The sequence below is a fragment of the Anolis sagrei genome, chromosome 2 (genome assembly GCF_037176765.1).
Source record: "Anolis sagrei isolate rAnoSag1 chromosome 2, rAnoSag1.mat, whole genome shotgun sequence".
NCBI lineage: Eukaryota > Metazoa > Chordata > Lepidosauria > Squamata > Dactyloidae > Anolis > Anolis sagrei.
In genome coordinates, this window is record NC_090022.1 from 8,625,017 (window position 1) to 8,649,024 (window position 24,008).

Genomic DNA, 24,008 nt, shown 5'->3' on the forward strand with positions numbered 1-24,008 from the left:
ATGAACATGTCAAGCTACTCTGGGACTTCCGAATTCAGACTGACAGAGTTTTCGAGCACAATACTCCTGACCAAAAATGATCATGTTAAAAAACAAAGTATGGATTGTTGATGTTGCAATCCCAGGTGACAGCAGGATTGAAGAGAAACAACTGGAAAAGCTGACAAGATACAAGGATTTAAAGATCGAACTGCAAAGACTCTGGCATAAGCCAGTCAAGGTGGTCCCAGTGATTGGCACACTGGGTGCAGTGCCTCAAGACCTTGGCCTGCACTTAAACACAATTAGCGCTGACAAAATTACCATCTGCCAGTTGCAGAAGGCCACCTTACTGGGATCTGTATGCATTACTCGCCGATACATCACACAGTCCTAGACATTTGGGAAGTGCCCAACATGTGATCCAATACAACAGCCAGCAGAGTGTATGCTGTGGACTCATCTTGTTATGTTTCAAATAACAACAACAACAACAACTTTATTTATATTCCACCCTATCTCCCCTAGGAGACTCAAGAGTGGTTTCCACATATGCAAAATACGACATACAAAGTGAAACATGGAACATAAGCATAAATTAGATGTAGGTGAAACATCAGGGGATAATGCTTCTAGAACATGGCCCTATAGCACAAAAAACCTACAACAACCCAGTGATTCCGGCCATGAAAGCCCTTGACAATACATAAACTATTAACATTACATATATATTAAAACGTGCAAGGTAAGCTACTAGAGGCCAAATTTCCAGTAAAAGGCCTAAGCTGTTGGGTGGGGTGAGCTGAAGCTAGGGCAGGCATGGGGCTGACAGAGTGCTACAGTGCAGGGGCCAGTCTCCGCAATGGTCATACTGGGGGGCCAGGGGCCACTAATCTCCAGGGCCAATTAAAGGATTATTTAAAGGGTCTGGGCTGGATGAAAATGTGCTCTCAAACGGAAGGGGGCTAGGATAATGGCTGGAGTGCAAGGCCAAGTCCTAACTATTGGCCAAGGGCTTGGAACTTGAGACTAGTCAATTTTTGAAGGCCTGATGAAACCACCAAATCTTCAAGTTCTTGCAAAAAGAGGTAAGTGATGGAGCCTGCCTTATCTCCTTAGGGAGGGCATTCCAGAGGCAGGGGGCCACCACCGAGAAGGCCCTCTCCCTCGTCCCCACCAACCAGAATTGAGACAGTGGTGGGAGTGAGAGGAGGGCCTCCCTGGTAGATCTTAGAGTCCGTGCCGGTTCACGGAGGGGGGTGCGATTGCAGAGATAGGCGGGGCCCAAACACTATTTATTAGAAAAAGCCAGGTTTTTTTTAATGAATGCTCCCATTAGAAAATGCATAAGGATGTGGGTGAACTACAGTTCCCAGAAACCATGGGTCAATCCTCCCCAAACCCTGTCAGTATTTACAGTTGGCCATGTTGAATTTGTGTGCCAAGTTTGGTCCAGATCCAACATTGGCTGGGTTCAGTGCTCCCTGGGTGCAGTTGAATGACAAATCCCTAAATCAGGGGTCCTTAAACTTTTTAAACAGAGGGCAAGGTCCCAGTCCCTCAAACTGTTGGAGGGCCGGATTACAATTTGAAAAACACATGAATGAATTCCTATGCACACTGCACATATCTTATTTGTAGTGCAAAAAACACTTAAAAACAATACGATAATTAAAATAAAAATCTGTTTTAAAAATATAAACTCATTAGTGTTTCAATGGGAAGTGTGGGCCTACTTTTGGCTGATGAGATAGCGTTGTTGTTGTGTGCTTTCAAGTCGTTTCAGACTCAGGTTGATCCTGAGGAAGGGCCAGGTAAATGAGCTTGGAGGGCAGTATCTGGCCCCTGAGCCTTAGTTTGAGGACCCCTGCCCTAAATCAAGGGTTCAGAGTGCTCTGGGTGCAGGGTGAACTACAATTCTCACACAGGTGGGTCAGTCCTTTCACAACCACCTCCAGTATGTTCTGTTGGTCACCAGGGTTGTGTGTGCCATGTTTGGTCCAGATCCGTCATTGGGTGGGGTTCAGAGTTCTCTAGGTGCAGGGTGAACTACAACTCCCACATGGTTGGGTCGGTCTCCTCACAACCAGCTCCAGTATGTTCTGTCGGTCACCAGGGTTCTGTGTGCCATGTTTGGTCCAGATCTGTCATTGGGTGGGGTTCAGAGTTCTCTAGGTGCAGGGTGAACTACAACTCCCACATGGTTGGGTCGGTCCCCTCACAACCAACTCCAGTATGTTCTGTTGGTCACCAGGGTTCTGTATGCCATGTTTGGCCCAGATCCGTCATTGGGTGGGGTTCAGAGTGCTTTGGGTGTAGGGTGAACTACAATTCCCACATGGTTGGATCGGTTCCCTCACAACCAGCTCCAGTATGTTCTGTTGGTCACCAAGGTTCTGTGTGCCATGTTTGGCTCAGATCCATCATTGGGTGGGGTTCAGAGTTCTCTGGGAGCAGGGTGAACTACAACTCCCACATGGTTGGGTCGGTCCCCTCACAACCAGCTCCAGTATGTTCTGTCGGTCACCAGGGTTCTGTGTGCCATGTTTGGTCCAGATCCGTCATTGGGTGGGTTTGAGTTCTCTAGGTGCAAAGTGAACTACAACTCCCACATGGTTGGGTCGGTCCCCTCACTACCAACTCCAGTATGTTGTGTTGGTCACTAGGGTTCTGTATGCCATGTTTGGGCCAGATCCGTCATTGGGTGGGGTTCAGAGTGCTTTGGGGAGCACTCATTAAAAACAAACAAAGAGGGTGAACTACTATTCCCACATGGTTGGGGCAGTCCCCTCACAACCAGCTCCAGTATGTTCTGTTGGTCACCTGGGTTCTGTGTGCCATGTTTGGTGCCAAACCATCATTGGGTAGGATTCAGAGTGCTCTGGGTGCAGGGTGAACTACAATTCCCACACGTGTCAGTCAGATCTCCAAACCCCTCCAGTATGTTCCGTTGGTCATGGTGAACTGCAACTCGTATAAATCAAGGTGAATTCCCCCAAACTTGGTCATGGAGGTTCTGTGTGCCACATGTGGTCATTTCCAGACCAGATGGTATGGCTTGAGAAATAGGCTGCCTACCGGGGGCAAAAATACACCATATTATTCAGAAGTTCACCAGGCTCCTCAAGCCCCATCACTGTCCGTCCCGCCCCCATGTTAATTCATGTAGGAACCAATGATACTGCTAGACATACTTTTCAAAAAATCATAAATTATTTTTGAGCTCTCAGCTAAAAGCTCGGAACAATGTAATGCACAGGTGGTCTTTTCATCCCTCCCAGTTGTAAGACACGGCCCTACAAGGGCCAGAAAAATAGTACAGGTCAATGACTGGCTTAGAAAATGGTGTCAGGAGGAACGCTTTGCTTCCTTGACCATAGCTTGCTTTTCCAGGAGGATGGCCTACTGGCAAGGGATGGGGTGCATCTCACACAAGTAGGAAAACACCTTTTTGCTCACAGACTCGCAAACCTCATTAGGCGCACTTTAAACTAGGTCCACCGGGGGAGGGGCGAACAGTACTTTACCCACAATGTTAGGGAACCGCCAGAAGGTTAAACGGAGGGCTGCACAAACACAAAAAGGACCAAGACAAGTCAAACCCGCATTTTGGACTTTAGGAGAGCTGATTTCCAAAAAATGAAGGAAACGCTGAGCAGCATTCCGTGGACACAGATACTAAAAGACAAGGGAGTTACGGATGGATGGGAATTTCTCAAGAGTGAAATACTCAAGGCGCAATTGCAAACCGTGCCAACAAAGAGAAAAAATAGGACAAGTGCAAAGAAGCCAGAATGGATGTCCAAAGAACTTCTAACTGAGCTAAGACACAAAAGAGACATGCACAAGAAGTGGAAAAAGGGAGAAATCACCAAAGAAGAATTCAAACAAATAGCCAACACCTGTAGGGAAAAGGTCCGCAAAGCTAAAGCAAAAAACGAGCTCAGACTTGCCAGGGACATTAAAAACAATAAAAAGGGCTTCTATTCTTATGTCAGTAGAAAAAGGAAAAACAAGGAGGCGATAGGACCTCTTCGAGGAGAAGATGGGGCAATGCTGACAGGGGATAGGGAAAAGGCAGAACTACTTAATGCCTTCTTTGCCTTGGTCTTCTCACAAAAAAGAGAGTCTTCAACCTCAGCAAGATGGAGTGGATGAGGGATTGGAGGACATCCAACCCCAAATTGGGAAAGAAGTCGTCCAGGAATACCTGGCCGCTCTTAATGAGTTCAAGTCCCCAGGGCCAGATCAACTACACCCCAGAGTATTGAAGGAACTAGCGGAAGTCATTTCGGAACCATTGGCAACCGTCTTTGAGAGTTCTTGGAGAACGGGAGAAGTTCCAGCAGATTGGAGGAGGGCCAATGTGGTCCCAATCTTCAAGAAGGGAAAAAAGGATAACCCAAACAACTACCGTCCGGTCAGCCTCACGTCGATACTGGGCAAGATTCTGGAAAAGATTGTTAAGGAAGCAGTCTGCAAACACTTAGAAACAAATGTGGTCATCGCTAATAGTCAACATGGATTTATCAAAAACAAGTCATGCCAGACTCATCTGATCTCTTTCTTCGATAGAGCTACAAGCTGGGTAGATGCGGGGAATGCCGTGGATGTAGCGTACCTGGATTTCAGTAAGGCCTTCGACAAGGTCCCCCATGACCTTCTGGCAAGGAAACTAGTCCAATGTGGGCTTGGCAAAACTACGGTGAGGTGGATCTGTAATTGGTTAAGTGGACGAACACAGAGAGTGCTCACTAATGCTTCCTCTTCATCCTGGAAAGAAGTGACGAGCGGAGTGCCATCAGCAGGGTTCCCCCCTGGGCCCGGTCCTGTTCAACATCTTTATTAATGACTTAGATGAAGGGCTAGAAGGCATGATCATCAAGTTTGCAGACGACACCAAATTGGGAGGGAGAGCCAAGACTCCAGAGGACAGGAGCAGAATTCAAAACGATCTTGACAGATTAGAGAGATGGGCCAAAACTAACAAAATGAAGTTCAACAGTGACAAATGCAAGATACTCCACTTTGGCAGAAAAAATGAAATGCAAAGATACAGAATGGGGGACAATGCCTGGCTCGAGAGCAGTACGTGTGAAAAAGATCTTGGAGTCCTCGTGGACAACAAGTTAAACATGAGCCAACAATGTGATGTGGTGGCAAAAAAAGCCAATGGGATTTTGGCCTGCATCAATAGGAGCATAGTGTCTAGATCTAAGGAAGTAATGCTACCCCTCTATTCTGCTTTGGTTAGACAACACCTGGAATATTGTGTCCAATTCTGGGCACCACAATTCAAGAGAGATATTGACAAGCTGGAATGTGTCCAGAGGAGGGCGACTAAAATGATCAAGGGTCTGGAGAACAAGCCCTATGAGGAGCGGCTTAGGGAACTGGGCATGTTTAGCCTGAAGAAGAGAAGGCTGAGAGGAGATATGATAGCCATGTATAAATATGTGAGAGGAAGCCACAGGGAGGAGGGAGCAAGCTTGTTTTCTGCTTCCTTGGAGACTAGGACGCGGAACAATGGCTTCAAACTACAAGAGAGGAGATTCCATCTGAACATTAGGAAGAACTTCCTGACTGTGAGAGCCGTTCAGCAGTGGAACTCTCTGCCCCGGAGTGTGGTGGAGGCTCCTTCTTTGGAAGCTTTTAAGCAGAGGCTGGATGGCCATTTGTCAGGGGTGATTTGAATGCAATATTCCTGCTTCTTGGCAGGGGGTTGGACTGGATGGCCCATGAGGTCTCTTCCAACTCTTTGATTCTATGATTCTAAGTACCAAAAGCACAATATAGCCAAATAAACGGCTCAGGGAAAGATCTCAGGGGCTCACATGTCTTTACACTAACGCACAGAGCATGGGAAATAAACAAGACGAACTCCAACTTTTAGTACAACACTACAGTGATGCCTATGATGTCATAGGCATCACTGAAACCTGGTGGGATGACTCCTATTGCTGAAATGTAGACATGGAGGGCTATAACCTCTTTCACAGAAACCGAACAAAGGGGAGAGGAGGCGGAGTAGCCTTATGTCAAAAACTGTTACGCTGCAGAAGAGATACAAGACAGCAATCCTGGAAACCAGCTTGAAAGCATCTGGATAAGAATCAAGAGAACTAGGACTCAAAAAATCTTGTTGTAGGCGTCTTCTACAGACCTCCAAGCCAGGATGAAGAAACACTTTAGACTTTAGCAAATATTTAATTTTATTTATTTTATTCAATTAATATCCAAACATACAGAATTAACTTAGAATTCTAAACGTGCCTTTTCTTCAGGATAAACTAATTCTCACCTACATATTTATTTACTTATTTATTTCATTTACTTATACCCCGCCCTTCTCACCCCGGAGGGGACTCAGGGCGGCTTACAGGGAAGGCACAATTAGATGCCCAAATCACACAACAAACAATACAAAATATAACAATTCAACAATTAAAACATCAATACCTAATAAAATCATAAAAACAATCTCATGTCAGAGTCCATATATCAGAGTCCATATATCCATTCCATTCCATTGTCCTTGTCTATCGACAGGTCCTTTAGTTAGTTGTCAGCATGGCCAAAAGCTTGGTCCCACACCCAGGTCTTTAGTTTTTTCCTAAACGCTAGAAGGGAAGTCGCCGATCTGATCTCCCCGGGGAGGGAGTTCCACAGGTGGGGGGCCACCACTGAGAAGGCCCTGCTCCTCGTCCCCGCCAGCCTCACTTGTGCCACTGGCGGGGTCGAGAGCAGGGTCTCCCCAGAAGATCTTAAGCTTCGAGGTGGGATGTAGAGGGAGATCCATTCGGACAAATACACTGGGCCGGAACCGTATAGGGTTTTGTAGGTCAAAACCAGCACTTTGAATTGTGCTCGGAACTGGATCGGCAGCCAGTGGAGCTGACACAACAGGGGGGTGGTGTGCTCCCTGTACGCCGCTCCGGTGAGCAATCTGGCTGCTCATGAATTATTTGTTATAGATAAGACAAGAAATAGTCACAGTAACCATTACACATGGATTGATAGAAAACAATTTATGTTATGCTTTATTAGATATTTCATAAAAGAAAACCCTCTACTACATACATAGAATTACATGATACACAGGGATGTTAGTAATTAATCAAACCCATTCCCACACTTCTCATCCAACTTCTCAATGAAATACATTTTAACCCTGAATATACATGACAGGAAATATTTGCAGTAAACAGTATGCATGAATGGGCAGACTCCCTGCACCCACACATGAAATATCCTTCCTTTAGCTCTTAAAATATTTCATCAAAGAAAATTATCAGGCTATGATTTCCCCCCAAAGCTACAGCTTTTTAACTCAGTGTTTCTATGACAAAGAATCATTCCACCTCCGATATAAAGCAAGAGAACTTGTCTTTACCCAATTTATTCCGTGTGGGTTGACAATGAAAAAAGGCTCGTATTTCAACTGCAGCTCTTTCCACACTCTGGTTTTTCTCTGCTGTGAGTTGCCCGATGATGAACAAGATATGATTTCCGACTGAAGCTGTTTCCACACTCTGGGCATTTAAATGGCTTTTCTCCTGTGTGAATTGATTGGTGACTAATAAGGTTGCTCTTTTGACTGAAGCTCATTCCACACTGCAAACATTTAAATGGCTTCTCTCCTGTATGTGTTGTCTGATGACGAATAAGGACATTCTTTTGCCTGAAGCTCTTTCCACACTCTGAGCATTTAAATGGCTTCTCTCCTGTGTGAGTTAACTGATGACGAATAAGGACGTGCTTGTGATTGAAGCTGTTTTCACACTGCAAGCATTTAAATGGCTTTACTCCTGTGTGAGTTGCCAGGTGATTAATAAGATTGTACTTTTGACTGAAGCCCATTCCACACTGCAAACATTTGAATGGTTTCTCTCCTGTGTGAGTTTTCTGATGATAAACAAGGGTATGCTTGTAAGTGAAGCTTTTTTCACAGTGCAAGCATTTAAATAGCTTTACTCCTGTGTGAGTTGCCTGATGACTAATAAAATGTCCCTTCTGACTGAAGCTCTTTTCACACTGCAAGCATTTAAATGGCTTCTCTCCTGTATGAGTTGTCTGATGACTAATAAAGTTTCCCTTCTGACTGAAGCTCTTTTCACACTGCAAGCATTTAAATGGCTTCTCTCCTGTGTGAGTTCTCTGATGATTAATAAGGCTGCCCTTTCGATTGAAACTCTTTCCACACTTGAAGCATTTAAATGGTTTATCCCTTGTGTGAGGTTCTTGAGAAAAGGTGAGCATTTCCTTCCAATTGAAATATATTCCACATTCCAAATATGGTGTCTCCTCTATTTTCATAGCTTGAGAAGGAAAATGTGACAATGTATTGAAAAGAAAAGCATATATTAGATTGAAGTTTAAGTTGAACAGTATACACATTACAAAATCCATTTAGTAGAGACAGCCCTTTCCCACAACTTTTGTGTTTGTTCTAAATATAATATCAGGATATAAGTCTCAAAGTAAATTAAAGCTCAACAAGGCTAGGGAAAATAGAGCTATTTCCTTAGCCCAGGTTTCTCTGGCATCTCCTGTACTTCTGTGAAACTCTCTGTGTGGTGTGGTGGAGGCTCCTTGTTTGGAGGGTTTTAAACAGAGACTGGATGGCCATCTGTCATGGGTGCTTTGAATGCAGTTTTCTGCTTCTTGGCAAGGCGTTGGACTGGGTGGCCCATGAGATCTCTTCCAACTATGATTCTATGCGAATTGGGAGTTTGACATTCTTTCTGTTTTGTCACTCTTCATATTATTGATTAAATGTTATTTCTCCCATTTTAACCCCTTAGTCTTTTTTTAAAAAGCGTCCTCTACTGTTAATTCTTTATTTCAGAATTAGTACAGGCATGAGGCTAAACGTATTTTATATCGTCAAAAGCTTTCATGGCCGGAATCACTGGGTCATTGTAGGTTTTTAAGGCTGTATGGACATGTTCTAGAAGCATTCTCTCCTGACGTTTCGCCTGCATCTGTGGCAGGCATCCTCAGAGGTTGTGAGGTCTGTTGGAAACTAGGAAAATTGAGTTTACTTATTTGTTTATTTATTTATTATTTCCAATATTGCTATCCTGCCCTTCTCAACCCCAAGGGGGGGACTCAGCGAGGGTTACAAACTGGCCACAATTAGAAGCCTCAATATAATACAAATATAAACACAAATAGCAACAGTTTAAAACTGTAAATAAAACATTAAGTCAAATACACGTAAAAACATTGTCATCAACCATAGAGCCAATTACAGTCCGGTTCAACATCCAAGGTGCTGTCATGCTTACTCTCCAAAGGCCTGGTCCCAGAGCCATGATTTAACCCTTTTCCTAAAAGAAAGGAGGGAAGAAGCCAACCTAATCTCACTGGGGAGCGAGTTCCACAGGTATGGGGCCACCACCGAGAAGACCCTATCCCTCATCCCTACCAAGGGCACTCTCTGTGGAAAGTCCAGGGAGGGAGAAAGAACTCTTGTATGTTGGAGGTATGTGTGAATGTTTCAATTGGCCACCTTGATTAGCATTCAATGGCCTTATGGTTTTTAGATGTGGCTTGTTACTGGGAGGCTCCTGGTTGAGAAGTGATTAGGCGTTCCTGACTGTTTCTTGTCTGGAATTCCCCTGTGTTTGAGTTTTGTTCTTTATTTACTGTTATAATTTTAGAGTTTTTTAATACTGGTCGCCAGATTTTGTTCATTTTCATGGTTTCTTCCTTTCTGTTGAAATTGTCCACATGCTTGTGGATTTGAATAGCTTCCTAACCCAATCTTCCTATTTTTCAGCAGACCTCAAAACCTCTGAGAATGCCTGCCACAGATGCAGGCGAAATGTCAGGAGAGACATTTTATATCGTTAGCTTCACAACAAGTGTGGACTGGTACTTTTGTGTATAAAGAAATCGGTATAGAAATAAATTGAAGTGCAAAGGTATGGGCTGCAAAAGCTCCTAAATGGCTTGATAGAACTGGATGAAACTTGATACATAAACCCTTTATGGACCAATTAAAACACTGGCTAGATATAAAATAAAAAGGCCACTCCTCCTGGGGCTTTGGTCCAAAAGATGTAAATAGATGTAAATATAGAGGGAGAAAGAGAATTGATGCATGTTGATTCACTTCTCTTCAATGCCTGAAGCGTTCAACCCTGCCCTCTCCTGAATGCTGCACAGAACATGAACAGGAGGGAGCCTGATTTAATGAATTCTCCTAGAGAGTTGAAGGGTCAAACTGTGGCCATCGTACTTTGGACAGAAACAATGGAAAACAATGGAGTAATAAGGGTGCTTTTTTGACTGAAGCTCTTTTCACACTGCAAGCATTTAAATGGCTTCTCTCCTGTGTGAGTTCTCTGATGAGTAATAAGGTTGCCCTTTTGATTGAAGCTCTTTCCACACTCCAAGCATTTAAATTGTTTATCCCTCGTGTGTGTTTCTTGAAAAAAAGCGAGTGCTTCCTTCCAATTGAAATTTATTCCACATGATGTCTCCTCTATTTACAGGGTTCGAGAAAGGAAGTGTTGCAATGTATTGAAAAGAAAAGCTTATATTAGATTAAAGTTTAAGTTTAAAAGTATACACGTTATAAAATCCCTTTAGTCGAGTCAGCCCTTTCCAACACTGGCAGGTAAGAGAAAAACATTTTTTGTGTTTGCTCTAAATATTATATCAGGATATAAGTCTCAAAGTAAATTACAGCTCAACCAGAGCTGGGGAAGATAGAGCTATTTCCTTAGCCCAAGTTTCTCTGGAATCCCCTTTACTTCTGGCACAGGAAAGGTAAAAATCCTTGATCTGCTTGATGCCACAAATGTAGGTGAACTTACATTCATGACATCAGGCAGCGGAACAAAATTCAAAATTCAGATTAGAAACCAGAATAAAGTTGCCATTTTAAAAAGGACTGAATGAGAATACACAGAATTGGAATTTGACATTCTCTGTTTTGTCATTTCCCATTTTAACCCTTTAGTCTTTTTTTTTTTAAAGCACCATCTACTGTTGATTCTTTACTTCAGCATTAGTACAGTCATGAGGCAAAACCTATTTTATATCGTGAGCTTCACAAGCGCATACTGGTATATGTTGTAGTACTTTTTATGTATAGAGAAATCGGTATAGAAATAAATCGAAGTCTAAATGTATGGGCTGCAAAGACACTTAAATTGCTTGACAGAACTGCATAAAACTTGATACATATACCCTTTTGGATCAACTTAAAACACTGGTTAAATATAAAATAAAAAGGCCACTCCTCTTGGGGCTTTGGTCCAAAAGACAAAAATAGAGTTAAATATAGAGGGAGAAAGGGAGTGGATGCACGTTGATTGACTTCTCTTCAATGCCTGGAGCATTCAATCCTGTTCTCTCCTGAAGGCTGGACAGAGCATGAACAGGAGGGAACCTGATTTAATGAATTCTCCTAGAGCTGTGGTTCTCAACCTGGGGTCCCCAGATGTTTTTGGCTTTCTATTCCCAGAAATCCTAACAGCTGGTAAACTGGTTGGGATTTCTGGGAATTGTAGGTCAAAAACATCTGGTTGAGAACCACTGTCCTAAAGAGTTGAAGGAGTCAAACTGAGGCCATCATACTTTGGACAGAAACAATGGAAAAGACAATAATGTTCTGCACAGTCGAAGGCAGCAGGAAGAGAGAAAGGCCAAATTAACGTGGTTCGAACCCTCTCTTGCAGTTTGTCTTATTTTTAAAAAATGTTATGGTAAAAACTTTAAATAATGTTGTATATTTTATTGTCTATGTTTTATTTTAATTGCTTGTACTGTTGTTGTTTTGCTTGTATTGTTGTATTCGGGCTCGGCCACATGTAAGCCACACCGAGTCCCTTCGGGGAGATGGTAGCAGGGTACAAATAAAGTATTATTATTATTGTCGAAGGCTTTCATGGCCGGAATCACTCAGTTCTTGTGGGTTTTTTCGGGCTATATGGCCATGTTCTAGAGGCATTTCTCCTGACGTTTCGCCTGCATCTATGGCAAGCTTCCTCAGACCTCACCTCTGAGGAAGCTTGCCATAGATGCAGGCGAAACGTCAGGAGAAATGCCTCTAGAACATGGCCATATAGCCCGAAAAAACCCACAAGAACTGAGGGATTATTATTGTTATTATTACTATTATTATTATTATTAATTCTTAAAAGTCAGTAGATTGGTGAATTGTTCTGAAACTTGGCAGGCCAGCACTTATAAATGGGGTCTAAAACCGAGTTAGGTTTCATGAAGATAGGCCTTAAAATGACAGAGGAATTAACCTATAAAGCTTCCCATTATAGCCAATGATAGTCCTCCCAATTTAGTAACTTCCTGATAAACAAAATGAGGGATTTGCCGAAAATGAACCCTGAGATGGCATCACAAGCATGGTTGTGGGATAGAAAATAACAACTGCCTAGAATTCATCTCATGTGGAAATTCCACCCAAGTGTCAATTGTCTTCTTGGGCTGGCCCCCATGTGAGATATGGAATGAGCTTGTTTTCTATGGCTTCAGAGGAAGAGATCTGAAACACTGGATAATTCTTAGAACTTGTAAACTGATTTGGTTCATGACAAGCAGAATGAAACTTTACCTAGAGAGGACACAATTCCTAAATTCTCCTCCATGATTTGCTGGTGCAAGGCTTTTTGGCTTGGATCTAAGAGGGCCCACTCCTCCTCTGAGAAACCCACAGACACGTCTTCAAAAGTCACCTGGAGGGGGAAAATGTTATGGAAAGTAGAAGAAAGCAGTTCATTTAGAGTCAGGGCAATAGCCAAGGACAAGGAGAATCATAAAATCATAGAATCCTAGAGTTGGAAGAGACCTCATGGGCCATCCAGTCTAACCCCATTCTGCCAAGAAGCAGGAACATTGCATTCAAATCACCCCTGACAGATGGCCATCCAGCCTCTGTTTAAAAGCTTCCAAAGAAGGAGCCTCCACCACACTCCGGGGCAGAGAGTTCCACTGCTGAACGGCTCTTACAGTCAGGAAGTTATTCCTCATGTTCAGATGGAATCTCCTTTCTTGTAGTTTGAAGCCATTGTTCCGCGTCCTAGTCTCCAGGGAAGCAGAAAATAAGCTTGCTCCCTCCTCCCTGTGGCTTCCTCTCACATATTTATACATGGATATCATGTCTCCTCTCAGCCTTCTCTTCCTCAGGCTAAACATGCCCAGCTCCTTAAGCTGCTCCTCATAGGGCTTGTTCTCCAGACTGGGCTTCCCCTCCCCTCCCAGGATCCTGCTGCCTACCTGATCTGGTCCTGCAGGATCTTTTCTTAGGAAACAATCAGGAAAGGTTGTGCTACTGTCACTTGGCCGTGCTTCACTGCCTGTGAAATAGAGGAAAGACATCAGGGAGGGTGAGACCAGTCCCTTTTCAGGCTGGCCCCACAGTTCCTTGCTGTTGCACTCCAGAGCAGAAAACTGGACCCTCTTGTCATTAATACACCACACCTTGGTTTAGGAAAAATACAATCCTTTTTATTGAATGATGAATATAAAATAGATAGAAGTCCAAAGGTAAAAAAACGTCAAAATGAAACAACAAACAGCAAAAAAGAAAGCTTGCAGAAAATCCAAAGCAGTAATGTCGAGAAAACTCTCAATAGAAATCCATGAACAGATTAGCCCCTGCTAAGTCTCACTTGAAGCCAGAAATTCCCTTAGAGACCAGACCACTGGAAACTGGAAAACCCAGGAGGTTTGTACTTGAAACTAAACGATGCTTGGTCTGAGGAAATCCCCCTCACGGCCACTCTTAAATCCCAGAAACTGATTCCGGCTAACTCTAATCTTTGGTTTCAATTGTTGGATTCTCTCAGACCTACGTAAACATTGAACCTCCCTGCGGTTCTGGCTTATCTCCAAACTGCGGCTGTTATTGACCCAACCAGATATCAAGTTATCTTGCAAGCTCGTGCCAGAAGAAGGGAGTGAATTTTCTTCTCTCGGTCTGACAGAAACTTTCTCATGAGAACTTGGCTTTTCCTTTGAAGCCTCTAAATCAAAGCCTGTAGGATTTTTTACTGCCCAAAGTGTCTCCATCTTGAGCCTCATCCTCATTGATCACTTCAGCCTCACTATCCAAACTAGGCCCATCAATATTAGCATCAACATTAACATCAACATTAGGCAATGTTGAGTCCCAACACTTACCTCAGACGTCTGCCACTCTCTCATGGCCCTCTTTTAAACTCCCTCCTTGGCTTTCAGTCCCAAGTCTTTAAGGTGGACTATTTCATTTTACGGGGGTTATGGGACCTAATCCCAGAAAATGTAGAGGGTTGACTGTATTCATTTCTGTATTTGTGCCAATGTAGCCAAGAGCACATTCACCAACATAAACATCCAGAGAGAAGCAAAGGAATCAAGTAACTTTGAAAGTGGCACAAATACTGTATCTATTCTAGTATTACTTAGGCGATCCCTCGTTGGACGAGTAAGATGGTCTTCCATCATGGGCTTCCTTGTGGGTCCGCATGTGGCTGTGGAGGCCTATTCTTGCTCTGCATTGGGGTTGGCTTGACGCGCCTTCCTCCTGGCACGTTTCTCTCTTTCACCCTCCACTCGTGCCTCCTCGAATTCTGCAGCACTGCTGGTCACAGCTGACCTCCAGCTGGAGCGCTCAAGGGTCAGGGCCTCCCAGTTCTCAGTGTCTATGCCAGAGTTTTTAAGGTTGGCTTTGAGCCCATCTTTAAATCTCTTTTCCTGTCCACCAACATTCCGTTTTCCGTTCTTGAGTTCGGAGTAGAGCAACTGCTTTGGGAGACGGTCAGGCATCCGGACAACATGGCCTGTCCAGCGGAGTTGATGTTGGAGGACCATCGCTTCAATGCTGGTGGTCTTTGCTTCCTCCAGCACACTGACGTTTGTCCGCTTGTCTTCCCAGGAGATTTGTAGGATTTTCCGGAGGCAGCGCTGATGGAATCGTTCCAGGAGCTGCATGTGACGTCTGTAGACAGTCCACGTCTCACAGGCATATAGCAGGGTTGGGAGGACAATAGCTTTATAGACAAGCACCTTAGTATCCCTACGGATGTCCCGGTCCTCAAACACTCTCTGCTTCATTCGGGAAAATGCTGCACTTGCAGAGCTCAGGCGGTGTTGTATTTCGGCGTCGATGTTGACTTTGGTGGAGAGGTGGCTGCCAAGGTAGCGGAAATGGTCGACATTTTCTAATGTTACACCATTAAGCTGTATCTCTGGCATTGGAGAGGGGACGGCTGGTGACTGCTGGTACAGCACTTTGGTTTTCTCTATGTTCAGTGACAGGCCAAGCTTTGTGTATGCTTCTGCAAAGGTGTTGAGAGTGGCTTGTAGATCTTCTTCTGTATGTGCACAGACGACATTGTCATCAGCATACTGGAGTTCTATAACAGATGTTGTTGTGACCTTGGTTTTGGCTTTCAGTCTGCTGAGGTTGAATAGCTTGCCATCTGTCCGATAGATGATTTCCACTCCGGTGGGAAGCTTCCCATCAACAAGGTGAAGTATCATGGCGATGAAGATGGAGAATAAAGTTGGGGCAATAACACATCCCTGTTTGACACCCGATTCCACCTTAAATGGGTCACTTTGGGAGCCATTGCTGTCCAAGACTGTTGCCATCATGTCATCGTGAAGGAGCCGCAGGATGTTCACGAATTTGCTTGGGCACCCGATTTTGTGGAGGATGGTCCAGAGAGCGCTGCGATTCACTGTGTCGAATGCCTTTGCAAGGTCGATGAATGCCATGTACAGAGGTTGGTTTTGTTCCCTGCATTTTTCTTGGAGCTGTCGTGCAGTGAAGATCATGTCCACGGTTCCTCTGGAGGGGCGGAAGCCGTTCTGGGATTCTGGGAGGGTGTCTTCTGAGAGGGGCAGAAGGCGGTTTGCAAGGATTCTTGCGAGGATTTTCCCAGCAGAGGTTAGAAGGGAGATACCTCGATAGTTTCCGCAGTCTGTTCTTTCCCCTTTTTTGAAGAGGGTGATGATGGTGGCGTCCTTGAAATCTGCTGGGATTTTCTCTGTCACCCACACTTTTTCTATGAGCTGGTGGAGTTGGTGTGTCAGCACAGGTCCTCCCTCTTTTCTAGTATTCTAGTATTCTTATATCTAGTATTCTAGTATTCTTATATTCTAGTATAAGCCTAGTTTCTCAGCCCTTTTTGAGGCTGAAAAAGACCCCCTTGGCTAATACTTGGGTGAGGGTCCTGGCGGGAAGGCATGGGGTTGAAAGGAGGGCTCCTTTCAGCCCCAAGCCTTCCAGCCAGGACCCACACCTATCCGCACCGCAACCCTCCTTCCCCCCCCCCCCCCTCTTTTGGTGCACCACACACTTTCCTCTCTTCCCCTCTCGGTGTGTCTTTCCCACTTTTCCTTGTTCATATACACACAGCATTTTCCCCAAAATATATAGTTAAAATAAACTATGGTGCTTATTGGAAGGATACGTAAGCACATTTACATTGAAGGTTAGAATAATAGTTTGATCAGAATTGGACAGTCTTATCGTAAATTACAGGTTTATGTACATATTCAAAAACATTGAAGCTACTGATGCCTCAATTACTGTAATTTTATTGGTAAATATTTGGAATTTTGAAAATTACCATTAGCTGCATTTTCCATGCTCGGCTTATACTCGAGTCCATAAGTTTTCCCAGTTTTTTGTGCCTCACGTTATACTTGAGTATATACGGTAAGTATTGTAGAGAAATGTCTCATGGCAACAGCATTCTTAAGCTTCCAGGCTCCCCAGATTTTACCAGTTCACACAGCTCAGACATTTCAGGTTTACTCAAGAAGAGGTGAGCAAGCAAGAAGGACCACTGCTATCTCTTACCAACTAGGATATATTCTCCTCCAAATAGACGACCAAAATATGAAAGAGACTTCTCCACCTGGTTAGTCCCTTCGGCAAAAAAGTCCTGCACCTGAAGAAGCAGCACAGATCACAAAGAAAAAGAGAGATTAGAAAAGGAGGGCGGGCTCTCTTTCTGCAACCTGATCCAGACTGCTTGGATTACGGTTGGGACCCAAGACTAATTTTCTCCATTCTGCAGAAGAATCTATTTTCCCTCGATTTTGGTGTGGGATTTCTGCCTTCGTTTGGGCATTGCACTCTGCCTCAAGACTCGATCTGAAGTGGAAGGGCTACTGCTGAGATGGCAAGCGTACCCAGTATACCAAAATATGAATACTGGTGGGATTTGGGGTGAATTGGCTTTGACATTTGTTAGTTGTGGATACTGGGATTTATAGTTTATCTGCAATCCAAGAGCACCTGCACCCCTCCAATGATGGACCTGGATCTAACTTAGTACACAGAAACCCCCATGACCAACTGAATGTATTGGAGGGATTTGACAAGAGTGACACACCATTGTGGCAGTTGTAATTCATCCTGCAGCTGGAGAGCACACTGAACCCCACTGATGATGCACCTAGAGAAAATTTGCCCAACATGACAAACTTTAAGTTTTGATGTAGTTTCAGGGGGTTAGCCTGGCATGATTTGAATTGTAGTTCACCCACAACCTCTTCATACTCTTTCCTGACCCTCTGCCGTCACCTTTGAGTACTTGTTCTGCCCAGTTCCTCTCATAGTCCATTAATAGGTCCTGGAAATGTAGCCCAGGCCCCACTATGGTCAGTGTTAGGATCGGTTCCTTGCACTTTCTCCATCTTCAACCACAAGATGAACCTCTCTCTCTGTCTCACCTGGGGCTTCTGCTGCTTCCTCTCCTCTTCCTGACTCAGGAGGAAGCCTTCAGCCAAGGCCACGGCCTGGGAACTAGTCTCTGCCCCACATTCCCTCACCCAGCGCTCCATCTCCGCAGGAAGGACGGCCAGGAACTGCTCCAGGATCACCAGGTCCAGCATCTCCGCCTTGGAGTGTCGCTCGGGCTTCAGCCACAGGCGGCAGAGAAAGTGGAGGCGGCTGCAAATCTCTCGGGGCCCCAAGGTCTCCTCATAGCAGAACCGCCGGAAGCACTGACACTGAAGGTCTGAATGGAGAAGCTTGCTCTCCCGGTCTTTCGTCCAAGGGTCCTCCCAGAGTGCGCTAATGTTCTCTGCCTCAACATCAAAAGAAAATACTTCTAATGGGGAGACAGCTGGCTCGTGCTCTTCCATCTTTCTTCTATGCGTCTTAAATGCTTCAAAACTGAACTAAGATATTCCCTCCTCTCTGCCAGATATATTTGAAGGGAAACAATTGGCAGAACTGACAGGGTCTACAAAACAAATGACAAATAAGGTCATGTTAATACTGTCAAGGTAGGATAATGCTTATATATTACTCCCAAGTGGGCAGCAGCCGGCTCTTGCCCTTCCGCCTTTTTTCTGCCTTCAACCTGGATGAAGGTATGTCCACCTTTTCTCTCAAATGATATTCAAAGTGGGAGGACTGGGAGGACTGGTGGGGGTTGCAAACAAAACAAGATGAATGAGCTCATGTGAACAGTCTCAAGGTGGGATAAAGTTTTGTCACGAAGATTGAATTAATAACTGGTTTCTTGCTCAGGAGAGAAAAGATTCGGCGTAGGGGTCCTCTCTGGTAAAAATATGATAGCTGGGACCCTACGCTAAACAAGTTATGCAACACGGCTCAGAATTAATGAAGGGAAGACGTGCGTGAGACAGCGGAGCGAGGGAGAGACGCAGCTGTGACAGAATAGCAGTGAAGTAATTTAATTCAGGTGGGAGAGGATAAGGGTGAAGGAATGTAAGACTTATTTAATGTTAAATGATAAACAATGGCTTACCAAGATGGTAAATGGGATAGAAATGTTCCCCCTCCCTCTTTCTGGCGAGCAATGTTGCCACGACTCTGACGCAGCTGCGTCTCTCACTCTCTGTGCTCTCATTAATTCCCCTCATTAATTCAGACCTGTGTTGCACAACCAGCATAGGGTCCCAGCTATCATACTTTTGGTTCCTCTCCTTCCCAGAGAACAAAACCATTGCCCTGGATCTTCTTCATTGCTTGGTACTTATTTATTTATTAGCTATATCGTTCCAATTTTAGTGTATGTGCTGCCGAAGGGGACTCAGAGCGACTTACAAGATATATATACATACAATATATATTATTAGCATAGAACATTATCAGTATTATATACTACTATATTGTACTATACCATTATATTGTAATATTATTAGTAATGTTATATATAATATAAAATTTATTTATTATTTATTTAAAACTTTTGTATCCTGATCTTCTCTACCTCCATATAGACTCAGACCCGATATTATATAATTATAATATTGTATTATTAGTAGTATTATATTGTATTATATATATATATATATATATATATATATATATATATATATGTGTGTGTGTGTGTATATATATCTTGTTTTTAACAAATTAACCTACTTTACTCTCTCTTTCTCATCCTTTGTCAATCCCTCCAAATCATTTTCCAGGCAGGTTCCCTGGGGGCTGGTGGTGGGGACCCTGCCCTTGCAGCCTTTCTCTGCCCTCCTTCATAGAATCATAGAGTTGGAAGACACCTCATGAGCCATCTAGTCCAACCCCATTCTGCCAAGAAGCAGGAATATTGCATTCAAAGCACCCTTGGCAGATGGCCATCCAGCCTCTGTTTAAAGGCTTCCAAAGAAGGCGCCTCCACCACACCCCGGGGCAGAGAGTTCCACTGCTGAACAGCTCTCAGTCAGAAAGTTCTTCCTCGTGTTCAGATGGAATCTCCTTTCTTGTAGTTTGAAGCCATTGTTCCATTGTGTCCTAGTCTCAGGGAAGCAGAAGACAAGTTTGCTCCCTCCTTCCTGTGGCTTCCTCTCACATATTTATACATGGCTATCATATCTCCTCTCAGCCTTCTCTTCTTCAGGCTAAACATGCCCAGCTCTTTAAGCCGCTCCTCACTGGGCTTGGACTCCAGGCCCTTGATCATTTTATTCGCCCTCCTCTGGACACATTCCAGCTTGTCAACATCTCTCTTCAACTGTGGTGCCCAGAATTGGACACAAAATTCCAGGTGTGGTCTAACCAAAGTGGAATAGAGGGGTAGCATTACTTCCCTAGATCTAGACACTATGCTCCTATTGATGCAGCCCGAAATCCCATTGGCTTTTTTTGCCGCCACATCACATTGTTGGCTCATGTTTAACTTGTTGTCCACGAGGACTCCAAGATCTTTTTCACACGTACTGCTCTCGAGCCAGGCATTGTCCCCCATTCTGTATCTTTGCATTTCGTTTTTCCTGCCAAAGTGGAGTATCTTGCATTTGTCACTGTTGAACTTCATTTTGTTAGTTTTGGCCCATCTCTCTAATCTGTCAAGATCGTTTTGAATCCTGCTCCTGTCCTCTGGAGTATTGGCTCTCCCTCCCAATTTGGTGTCGTCTGCAAACTTGAGGATCCTGCCTTCTAGCCCTTCATCTAAGTAATTAATAAATATGTTGTACAGGACCGGGCCCAGGACAGAACCCTCCTGATGGCACTCCGCTCGTCACTTCTTTCCAGATGAATCGGAAGCCTTGGGGAGAATCACCCTCTGGGTTCATTCGCTTAACCAATTACAGATCCACCTAACGGTAGTTTTGCCTAGCCCACATTTGACTAGTTTGTTTGCCAGAAGGTCATGGGGGACCTTTTTTCACAAGATCTTTTTTCACGGTCCTCACAGATCTCTCTCCCAGGCAGAGGCACAGGCAGACGAGGCTGAGAAGGCAGCACTCTCCTCTGAATCTTAGAATCAAATATAAATGTAGAAATTAATATGTCTGAGTATAAATCAATGAGAGCCCCGGTGGCGCAGTAGGTTAAGGCGCTAGAATCATAGAATCATAGAGTTGGAAGAGACCTCATGGGCCCTCCAGTCCAACCCCATTCTGCCAAGAATCAGGAATATTGCATTTAAATCACCCCTGACAGATGGCCATCCAGCCTCTGTTTAAAAGCTTCCAAAGAAGGAGCCTCCACCACACTCTGGGGCAGAGAGTTCCACTGCTGAACGGCTCTGACAGTCAGGAAGTTCTTCCCCATGTTCAGATGGAATCTCCTCTCTTGTAGTTTGAAGCCATTGTTCCATTGCGTCCTAGTCTCCAAGGAAGCAGAAAACAAGCTTTCTCCCTCCTCCCTGTGGCTTCCTCTCACATATTTATACATGGCTATCATGTCTCCTCTCAGCCTTCTCTTCTTCAGGCTAAACTTGCCCAGCTCTTTCAGCCGCTCCTCACAGGGCTTGTTCTCCAGACCCTTGATCATTTTAGGAAGGAAGAGGAGAAGGGGGAGGATGAGGAGGCAGGGAAGGAGGGAGTGCAGGGAACCCTTGGGCGGCTTCAGAGGGGCCTCAAGAGCCCCTTCCTCAAAGAAGCACAACCCCCCCCCCCCAGGATCCCACCCCAGTCCTTGTGCTTTGAGCTGGAGTCTGTGAATCGCCTTCCTGCCCGCCCCCCGGCCTCTGCTGCCTGACAGAAACACCAGGGAGCAGCAGGAAAGGAAAGGGAAGAGAAGGGAAGAGGCCGCCATGAAGTAAAGAAGGAAGAGGAAGAAGGAACAGAGCAGGAAGCAGAGCTGAAGGAAAGGCCTTTGTTTACCCAGGAAAGAGATGGGAAGGGTGGGAGCATTAAGGAATGGTCTGATCTCCCAGAAGAGAGGAGAGAAGCTGCCCAAGAGAGAGCAGGCCCGCCTCCAGCCCCATCCAAGGAGGACTGGCTCCCTACCGGAAGCGGAACTCCTCTCCCCCCTCGGAGGACCCTCTGCAGCACAAGCCTCTTCCGGCGCCCCTCTAGGAAAGGATGTGCTCTCCTCTGACCAGAAGGGGCGGGGCTTTCTCTGTGGGTGGGCCTTCCTTCTTTCCTTCCTGCCTTTCTAGGAAGCCTGGCCTCCGCTCTTGAAGCCTCTCTGGGAAGGAGGCGGTGCAGCAGAGGCATTCTAGCCTTGACCCAGTCAAGGCAGTGGGGCTCCTGGTTGGAGGGAAGGCAGGTCAGGGAACAGGGAGCCAGCCTGTGACAGTCTAGGAACTGTCACATTGGGAAAGGCTGTCCTAAAATACAGGGTCAGTTCAACTAAGCTTTTGTGAATTATTTGTAACTAGCCATCCCCTGCTACGCGTTGCTGTGGCCCAGTCTGTGTATATGTGTGTGTATATGTATAGACACTGAGAACTGGGAAGCCCTGGCCCTTGAGCGCTCTAGTTTGAGGTCAACTGTGAGCAGCAGTGCTGCAGAATTTGAAGATGCATGAATGGAGGGCAAAAGAGAGAAAGGTGGAGCGTCAAGCCAAACCCGACCGGGACTGCCTAAGTAAGTAAGTGTGTGTGTGCATAAACACTGAGAACTGGGAAGCCCTGCCCTTGAGCGCTCCAGCTGGAGGTCAGCTGTGTCCAGCAGTGCTGCAGAATTTGAAGATGCGTGAATGGAGGGTGAAAGAGAGAAACGTGGAGCATCAAGCCAAACCCGACTGGGACTGCCTAAGTAAGTAAGTAAGTAAGTGTGTGTATGCATAGACACTGAGAACTGGGAAGCTCTGCCCTTGAGTACTCCAGTTGGAGGTCAGCTGTGACCAGCAGTGCTGCAGAATTTGAAGATGCACGAATGGAGGGCGAAAGAGAGAAACGTGCCAAGAGGAAGGTGTGTCAAGACAAACCCGACCAGGACTGCTTTCCATCTGGAAACCAATGCCCTCACTGCCTGCTGTGGGAGAGGGAGAGAGAAGGGCCTCCTCTGCTGAGGGTCTGGGCATGGACGGGTTCCCAGAGGGAGGAGAAGGCCTTGCCCAGGGTGTGGCCTCAGGCACAAAAGGGCTGGAACTGCCCTCTCAACTGGGCCTGGAAACAGACTGGCGACCAGTGAAGAGGAGTTCCTAGAGGGGAACGAAGGAAGGGCCGCCCCTAATGGCCAGTTGTGAGTGCGTCTCTTCCTAGAGAGGCACCAGAAGGGACTTTCCTTAACTGGAGTTGGTCCTCCGATGGGGGGGGGGGGGGAAGAGGAGTACTATTTCCAGAGAAGGAGCTGCAGGAGGGTCTCTTCCCTCTTAAGTCCTGGAGAGAGGGGGAGTTCTCTCTCATGGGGAAGAGCAGCCCCTCAGCCTCAGGCAGCGGAAGGCCTACCGTGGAAGTCGTGGGGCTGGAAGTGGTTGGGAGAAGCTGCAGTGGCAGAGGCCTCACCACCTGCCCCCTGGAAAACCAGCTTACTGCCTATTACAGGGAAAACCAGCTGATCCCCAACCTATCTAAAAGACAGACATGTGGCTTTCATCTCAAGAACAGACAAGCATCCCGAGCTCTGAGGATTATCACCTGGGAAGGGATCCCACTGGAGCATTGCAGCACACCCAAATACCTGGGAGTCACTCTGGACCGTGCTCTTACCTACAAGAAGCACTGCCTGAACATCAAGAAAAAAGTGGGTGCGAGAAACAATAAAATACGAAAGCTGACTGGCACAACCTGGGGATCACAACCAGATGCAGTGAAGACATCTGCCCTTGCGCTGTGCTATTCTGCTGCTGAGTATGCATGCCCAGTGTGGAACACATCTCACCACACTAAAACAGTGGATGTGGCTCTTAATGAGACATGCAGCATTATCACGGGGTGTCTGCACCCTACCCCACTCGAGAAATTACACTGCTTAGCCGGTATTGCACCACCTGACATCCGCCGGGAAGTAGCAGCCAATAGTGAAAGGACCAAGGCAGAGACATCTCCAGCTCATCCCTTGTTTGGGTATCAGCCAGCACGCCAATCTAGAAATAGTTTTCTAAGATCTACAGAGACATTCGCTGGAACACCTCAGCAAGCGAGAGTCCAAAAGTGGCAGGCTCAAACCCAGAACCTCAACCAATGGCTGATACCAAATGAGAGACTCCCCCCTGGGCACACAGAGGACTGGGAGACTTGGAAGGCGCTGAACGGACTGCACTCTGGCACCACGAGATGCAGAGCCAACCTTCAGAAATGGGGCCACAAAGTGGAATCCTCAACATGTGAATGTGGAGAGGAGCAAACCACTGACCACCTGCTGCAATGCAACCTGAGCCCTGCCACATGCACCATGGAGGACCTCCTTGC

At 45.5% G+C, this 24,008-nt stretch overlaps 2 protein-coding genes across 4 annotated transcripts in view; one reads left to right on the forward strand and one right to left on the reverse strand.

Annotated features, from left to right (window-relative positions):
* Positions 1-24,008, forward strand: part of LOC132765784 (zinc finger protein 271-like) — a 104,504-nt gene that overhangs the window by 36,479 nt on the left and 44,017 nt on the right. The window lies entirely within an intron of this gene.
* Positions 6,180-21,817, reverse strand: LOC137096286 (gastrula zinc finger protein XlCGF57.1-like). Of its 2 annotated transcripts, none has more exons than XM_067465357.1 (6): positions 21,750-21,817; positions 17,680-18,194; positions 16,802-16,892; positions 13,228-13,307; positions 12,566-12,686; positions 6,180-8,297 (listed from the first exon to the last, which is right to left on the reverse strand). In XM_067465357.1, exons 2-6 carry the CDS (start codon positions 18,091-18,093, stop codon positions 7,417-7,419), a joined length of 1,587 nt encoding a protein of 528 aa, XP_067321458.1. In that variant the 5' UTR covers positions 18,094-18,194; positions 21,750-21,817; the 3' UTR covers positions 6,180-7,416. The 2 variants fall into 2 exon arrangements, with proteins under 2 accessions (XP_067321458.1, XP_067321457.1); XM_067465356.1 differs by lacking the exon at positions 21,750-21,817 and adding an exon at positions 21,532-21,710.